Source organism: Solanum tuberosum, unplaced genomic scaffold, assembly GCF_000226075.1.
Source record: "Solanum tuberosum cultivar DM 1-3 516 R44 unplaced genomic scaffold, SolTub_3.0 scf00056, whole genome shotgun sequence".
In the NCBI taxonomy this organism is placed as follows: domain Eukaryota; kingdom Viridiplantae; phylum Streptophyta; class Magnoliopsida; order Solanales; family Solanaceae; genus Solanum; species Solanum tuberosum.
Genome location: NW_006238986.1, coordinates 865505 through 874391, shown reverse-complemented (window position 1 = coordinate 874391; position 8887 = coordinate 865505). Strand labels below are relative to the sequence as shown.

The 8887-nt window shown below is 28.9% G+C and overlaps 1 protein-coding gene across 1 annotated transcript; it reads left to right on the top strand.

Moving 5' to 3' along the window:
- The first annotated feature begins 881 nt into the window (after positions 1-881).
- LOC102598699 (E3 ubiquitin-protein ligase At4g11680) lies at positions 882-3300 on the top strand. Its single transcript, XM_006344839.2, has 3 exons — positions 882-1866; positions 1965-2346; positions 2952-3300. The coding sequence occupies exons 1-3, from the start codon at positions 1331-1333 to the stop codon at positions 3096-3098; spliced, it is 1065 nt and encodes a 354-aa protein (XP_006344901.1). The 5' UTR covers positions 882-1330; the 3' UTR covers positions 3099-3300.
- Positions 3301-8887: the final 5587 nt, after the last annotated feature.

The following is an 8887-nucleotide window of genomic DNA, read 5'->3' as shown; positions in this document are numbered from 1 at the left end:
TTTAATTAATGATTAATTATTAAAATATATATATATATATATATATATATATATATATATATATATATATATATATATATATATATATATATATATATATATATATATATATATATATATATATATATATATATATATATATATATATATATATATATATATATATATATATATATATATATATATATATATATATATATATATATATATATATATATATATATATATATATATATATATATATATATATATATATATATATATATATATATATATATATATATATATATATATATATATATATATATATATATATATATATATATATATATATATATATATATATATATATATATATATATATATATATATATATATATATATATATATATATATATATATATATATATATATATATATATATATATATATATATATATATATATATATATATATATATATATATATATATATATATATATATATATATATATATATATATATATATATATATATATATATATATATATATATATATATATATATATATATATATATATATATATATATATATATATATATATATATATATATATATAGGTTAATAATTAATCATTAATTGAATCTTTATTTGGAGTGATGTCCATTTGAAGAACCACATTGAGTTGCTTGGATCCAAAATAAACAAAAATAAATAAATAAAAAATAAGAAGTTAGGCAAATGGTTATACTTGCATTGTCACTCCCTTAAAAGTTTCACTTGAAATCAAAGCAATAGCCAATAGCTCACCCTCACCCTCACCCACCACCATCTCAACCCATACCTCCAATTTCTCCATTAATTCGTCACTAGTAATTAAATTTGTTGTAGTATCTAAGTATTTTCCAAGTTATTCAAGAGTATAGTAATCACTTGTCTGTTGTCAGTAGTGGCGGAACCAAGATTTTCATCAAGATGGTTCAAAATATGAAAGAATCTAAATAAACACACGAACTAGCCAAAGAGGGTTCAACATCTGTTATATATATTCTACCGCAAACTCTGAAAGCATGGGAATCTTGTGCACAAACTTCTTCAGTGATCACTGACTGGTTCATGATCATTGCACATATATAGTTAGTTATAACTGAATTAAACACAACTTCCATGCCTACAACTTGAAACTTCTTCGAAATTTCTCCTGTAAAAACACTCATTCCATCTAGCTTCTACTTTTACCTAAGTACTCTTGTTGATCAAGTTTTTACACTATTGATCAATGCAACTCAATCCATTGTTTCCGCGGTTATGTTGACCTGATAGTGTAAAAAGTTACTAAATTCTCTTTCAATGAATACTCGCCGCTACTTTCTTACACCAATATCACTTTGCCATTCGAGCATCGTTGTATCTTTTCCGTCAATTTCACCATCAACAACAGCAGTATCAGTAGGAGGAAGCAATTATGCAGGTGGAAATAGAAACAGGTATACTCGCGCTTCAAATATTCCTGATTCTTCATTCTTGATAAGAATGGCAATGAGAATATCAAGAGCAAAGTGGTTCATTTTCCTAAGAAGAGTTTTCCATTACCAAAATGGATATTCAAGATCTGATCTTGGATCGAACCCGTTCAATTCAATAACTTGGATGATGATGGAGTGTATATCGTTAAGTATCCAAATAATTCTGAGTGTATATACACTCTCTGTTTCAAAAGACGAGAAACCAGTTTGGCCAATGAGGATGTGGGCGTTTGGATATGTCTTTGGCTGTATACTTAGCGTCCTCCTGCTTTATTCGCGCTACTGGGCATTCTACATAAGACCACAAAGACATGATTCTGACACGGAGCAGCAAAGAAGTAGCCACGATGATCAATCCAGGTGATGATTTTATTAATTATACTCATAATCAATGTGACACCCAATGAATTTCAAATTTCAAAATAAAACTATCTGAACGTACAAATTTGGATATATAGGGCATCGTCATTACATATGATGGAGAAATTCAAGACTAGTATGGAGCTATTCTTTGCGATATGGTTCGTGATGGGGAATGTTTGGGTGTTTGAATCGCGGTTATTAATGTCATACCATCGCGCTCCTAAACTTCACTTGCTCTGCATTTCTCTCCTTACTTGGAATGCAGTTACCTATTCATTCCCATTCATATTGTTTCTATTGCTCTGTTGCTGTGTCCCAATGTTGAGCACATTTCTAGGCTACAATATGAATATGGCATCTGTAGATAGAGGAGCTTCTGAAGAACAACTCTCCACTCTTCCAAGCTGGAAATACAAATCAGAAATTGGAAACAAGGAAGAAGACCTCACAAATTCCGCTCTGCAAAATGAAAATTCTGTAAGTTATCGTAGCATAGCAGATAATCTGTCTTATTCATTCCGATAGTTAATCCTACTTTATTTTTTATCAACAATGACCTATTTACATTGCTAATGTACGAAAGTACTTAAATTCGAATTAAGTGTCCATTTGGATAAACTTAAAAAAAAAATTGGCCCGTTTTGACATGTACTTGCTCAATTATACTTCAAGTAATTATCTAATAATTTATTTATTTTTTACTCAATGGATAGAAGTAATTTTAACTTCTTTTAAAAAATAATGCATAAGAGAGAAGGAAGGGAAAATAGAAAAGAGATTACAAAGCGGAAAAATGAACTCTCACCAAAAAGATGAAAATTCATATGACCAATTAACTAATATACTATTGAGATTTCTCCAATATACTATATAAAAGTTAGACTCTACGCCTAAGAAATTAATTTATATACATTGACAATGTAAATAATGTTATACTATTATTGTAACTTAAGTTGTCGTTGTTGATAATTAACTATCTTATTTCTTAGATTACAAATTTCATTTTTAAGGACTATAATATTTTGTAAAATTTTAAAAGTGAAAGTAAATTAACAAGTTATTGTGTGATGTTTATGTAACAGGAATGTTGTATTTGTTTAGCCAAGTATGGAGATAAAGAAGATATTAGACAATTGCCTTGTTCTCATATATTTCATCTCAAGTGTGTTGATCAATGGCTTAGAATTATATCTTGTTGTCCTCTATGCAAACAACAACTAGAGAGGTAAAGATGCAACAAAGCTCCTCATGAGCCTCAATGTATTTTTATCCCTTTTTTATGGAGATGAAATTTTCATATATACCCAATATGTACTACATTATACACTTGAAAAACAGAAAATGTAATTACGATTAACTAGAAATATGTGCATTATTAAGTGAGAGCTTTTTAACATAAGAAATACAAAAGCAACAACTCAAACTTCCACACAGAATTTTGTAGTACATGCAACTTAAAATGCCTTTCAATTATTTGAATTGGTAAAAATTATCATCCGTTCACTTTTCGGCCCTCAAATATTTCTGACGTCAACCTTTTAGCTAAAAATAAGGGCAAATACGAGTCAAAGGATTAATATCAAGAATATTTTTTAGCCTAAAAATTGATGTAATGGATATTTGAGGGTTGAAAGAATGGTAGTTTCAGAACCAGATCTTGCTTGAAAATTTTAAGGAATATGCCTTAGACCCCAATTTTTGGGGACTCGAATTTTTAGCAAAACCAAATTATGTAAAAAAAAATTATATTATTTTATTCCTCTTAACCCCATTCAAATAGAAGAAAGCAACAAAATATTATTTTATCTTACCTTCTCTTCGTTAACACTCACATTATTTTTATTTTTTTTAGCTCCTTTAATTTCTTCAAATCTTTGATAAGTTAGACTAATACTCTGTCAAAAATATGAATTGATAGTCGAAAAAAGTTAAACAAAGTATTACAATTTTTTTTTTTATTTCTTTTTAAATTTTCAAGCATTAAAACAAACATATCAATGTAAGGTATAAAAAATTATCAATTTTTTGAATCAAATTGTATGGTTTTAACTCTTATCTTTATATAACGTTTATAAATTTATTACTCATAAAATTATATTAACAATTCATATAATGATTACATTAAAAAATATTTTTCAACGGTTGAATTGATAAAACCTGAAAACAACAAGGTATTCAAAGAATTCATTCATAAAAAAATAAAATTTAAGTAATAAATTCCATCTAAAAAGTTAGAAAATTAATAAGAGCAACTTTCATAGTTTGCATAATTGCGCTCCATAATAAACTTTATGTTTGCTATGGAGCTTTTGATTTGTAATACATCCAATTTTATACAAATTGTTCAGTTTTGTATAAATTCATTTATACATTGTAATTTGTATAATAAGATCTGTATTTGTATAATTATAAGTGTATAGGACGAAAATATATGTATTTGTATTTGTATTTGTATATACACTTTTCTCTCGCTTTATACAAACAAAAACACATTTTATACATTTGTATACCGAATGGGTAATTGTATACCGAATCATATGGCAAAAAAATGTGATGTTTGCTGCGAATTACAAATAAAATAAACTATGGCTATAACATTTAATTTGAATTAATAGTTTGTTATTTCATACAATTTTCATATTATCCTCGTTCCTCCGATTGAGGTTTTGATTACTGGAATAATGTGTGATAGCTCAGATTCAAATGTGTTGTAGAAGTTTTCAGATCCGCCAGTAGGTAACAAGCAATATGCATTAGTTAGCTTTGAGAAAACTCCAATTTCACTTGATTTTTCAAATTGAAGCCTAGTAGCCATTGTTAGGAGCTTGGAGGATGTTGGACTTGGGAGAAGAAAGATATTTTAGGGGTGAAGGTTTGCAGCGATGTAAATTTTTGGAGTAGGAAGGAATAGATAGAGAAAGTAAGGGCGAAATAAAATAGGATTTGGGTATTTCTAGTCCAAATTCTAAGAGGATTTGGCCCACCGATTTGCTTGAACCCCAAGTATGTCTTCCTTCCCTTTTTATTTTACTCTTCATATATACAATTTTCTATTTTTGGACAACTAACTTGATCTCTCTAAAAAGGAATGTTTTTTTTTCCTGCTCAATACTCCCTCCGTTCATTTTTATATGTCATCCTTAATATAAATAGTTGGTTTATATAATACTAATAGATGTGTCTCAATCCTAAACAAGTTGGAGTCCGTTGTATGAAGCCTTCAAATCTATTATGCTCTATTAATGGTAAAAAGTCCACAACAAGAACTATAATTCAATCCCCAAACTAGTTGGGATTGTTAAAGAATGACAAAAGTCCCACATCGGTGGTTAAATGGGATGGGTGGACTCCTTATAAGGCTTGGGCAATCCTCCTCCCTTTGAGCTAGCTTTTGGGGTGTGAGTTAGGCCTAAGACCTAATTTAACATGGTATCAGAGCCAGGTTCCGTCTCACCCGATGTTGGGACCCCCAAAATCAAAATTGCCCACGCACCATATGCTAAGCACTGGGCGTGAGGTGGAGTGTTAAAGAATGACAAAAGTTCCACATCGGTGGTTAATGAGATGGGTGGACTCCTTATAAGGCTTGGGCAATCCTCCTCCCTTTGAGCTAGCTTTTGGGGTGTGAGTTAGGCCTAATACCTAATTTAACAGGGATTATTAGACTTATTTACTAAAAGAGCAACTTACAAAAATGACTATAGTTTTAGGGTTATTAAATTTGTATAGCTAAAAATATGATATTTACTAAAAATGACTATAGTTTATGTCATAATATTGCTATATATAACGTATCACTAGTTTTTTTTTTTAAAAAAATACATTGATATAGTTTTAATTGTAATGCACTAAATAAGGTGATTTTTATTATTGTAACTGACTTTCCTTTGTTTACTCCCCTCAAACTCTCAACTTCCTATTATTAAATTAACAATACATAATTACCTATTAAAAAGTTTTTCTTTGCTTATGGAGTATTTTTATTTTGTTGTTGATTTAATAAATAAATATCCACATATAAAAATCATTATGAATAAAACATATACACATTTGTATGAACTAATGACCAGTTTTATGAGCCAAAAAAAATCCTTTCATATACAACTTTATTAATATGTAATTCCATTATAAACAAACAAACTTATGTTATTGCTATTAGATGATGGTGGCTAAACTAAAACGTAAATCCTAAGTTAGGAATATAAATACTAAAATAAATACAGTTAACTAACATACAAATGAATACATTGGTTTAATATATATACACACACACATACAAACATAATGGATATTAATTAAATATATAAAAAAAATACATGAATATTAACCAATGAACAATATAGATGAATACATTGATTTAATATATATACATACAAAAATACATGGATATTAACTAAATATGATAATGGCTAAACTAAAACGTAAATACTAAGTTAGAAATATAAATACTAAAATAAATAAATACAGTTAACTAACATACAAATGAATACATTGGTTTAATATATATACACACACACATACAAACATAATGGATATTAATTAAATATATAAAAAAAATACATGAATATTAACCAATGAACAATATAGATGAATACATTGATTTAATATATATACATAACAAAAATACATGGATATTAACTAAATATATAAAACAAAACATGAATACTATCAACGGGCAATAACTAAGTGAGAAAATAAAAATACTACAATACATGTATATATAGTTAACTAACATACAAATAATACATTGAATTAAATAAATCTGTACAAAAATATATGTATATTAACCAATAGGTAATGACTAATTGAGAAAGATGTTGAACAGACAAGATAAATGTATATATGAATTTGAAAAAAATAAAGTTGATTTGAAAGAGAAAGCTTTGGAGATGATAAATAAGGATTAGTGACCGTAAAACATGTCTGAAAATAAATGATCAAGCATGTAATAGCATATTTGCTATTTAATATTTAAATAAATCCATAATAAATAAATAAATAAAATATATTATAGCTATGCGCTTTAAATATATAACAAAGTTTGCCATATGTAGTTTTTCCTTTACTTACTAAATATAAACTTAACATTAACTTATTATTTCGTTTACCAAAATGGGTCAGGTATTAATAGTTGGTGGACAAGACCCGAGCCATATATTTATGTGGATTTCATGATGGATCTGTGTCATTTCATGTACCAAGTGTGGGCCGACAAAAGTGTAGGCCTATTGGAGAACAGTGACCTTGTATTTGGGAGGCCCACTAGGTTAAGACTTTTAAGCCTATATATATGGCGCTAGGTCCTCTCTCGTGGCTTAACCTAAAACAAATCCCCATAGTTGTCCGCCGTCATTAACTGAAACAGAGAAAACTCGGCCGAAGTTTAATTTGTCTTAGTTGTGCGTCTATGGCGTAAAGGTACACTCTCTTTTTGCGAATTTCATTATTTTATAGGTGTTCTTCATAGATCTGATTAATATCGTTGTATTTCTCGATTAATTTAATACTTGATAGCAGAAAAAATTACATAGGTCTAGAACCATTTTAATTGATCATCAGACGAATAGATTAAAATATCATTATTACTGTAAACTGGATCGCGTTTGAGATTGCATCTTAAACCCTAAAATAGAGATAATATTGGGACAATGTTCTGTTTTACTTGCACTCTGTATGCATATGTTACTTTATTAGAATGATATTCAATTAATCAAGTTCAAAGTTTATTTCGATTTGGAATTCTTAAGTTCTTGACGGTAATTGTATGCTACAAGATTTCTGACTTTTGGTCCCTTCATCTTTTTGAATCGAGACTCAACCCAGCTCGCGTTGTCCCAACAACTGGTGAGGAGTACCTCAGTACACGATCGCATGCAGTAACTAGGAGTCCTATTACACCTAAGACAATGTGCGTTGCTATGGCATAATGGTACACACTATTTTTTTGCGAATTTCATTTTTTTATAGGTGTTCTTCATATATGTAATTAATATTGTTGTGTTTCTCAATTAATTTAGTACTTGATATCATAAAAAAATTACATAGGTCTAGAAGCCTATTAATTGTTCATTAGATGAATAGATTAAACTATTACTATTACGACAATGTTCTATTTTACTTGCACTATGTATGCAGATGTTACCTTATTAAAGTGATATTCAATTAATCTAGTTCAAATTTCATTTTGGTTTTGGAATTCTTAAGTTCTTGGCAATAATCGTATGCTACAAGATTTTTGTCTTTTGAGCCCTTCATCTTTTTTATTTAAGACTCGACTGAAGAAACCTTATTCCCTATACAAGAACCATGGTCCAAGCGAATCTCGTGTAGTCATCCACAATTACAAAAACATAGGAGTATCTTTTTCTTCCTGATGTTACACGCTCATTGGTCCACATAAACCAATATGAAGTAATTGTAAGGGATTGGTTGTACTTATTGTTGCTTTTGGTTTGAATGAGGTTTTCACAAGTTCTACTTGAGCATATGCTCCGTAGACTTGATTATCATTGAATCTCCTAGTGGGCAACCCTTTGACTAAGTCTTTTGATATGAGCTTGTTCATTGTTGAGGAACTGATTTGTCCTAGCCTTTTATGCCAGGGGAGAGAGCTTTTAATAATAGCACTGAGACATTTTAGCGAATTCTCTTTAAGACTCATGATGTCAGCATTGTTAGATAATAGCATACACACAGCGGAAGCATTCCAGAATCATACATCTTGCATGAATATAGACAACAATCACAAATACGCATCACATACAAAGTATGCTGAAAATTAACTCAGGATTACCTCTTGAAGCGTGTGCAGATATCTTGAAGCAAATCCAACTCCAGCTCTACAGTCTTCTACAGTGATCCCAATTAACAATTGAACTCTCTCAATACTTGGGTGGGCAAGTATCGTATAGAATCTTGAATTCCCTTTCTAGGTTAGAAGAATCCCTACTTATAGAGATGTCTTCCCAGTCCAAAAAAGGAGAAGAAAGTATAAATCCTTATTCTTCAAGAAAACCCC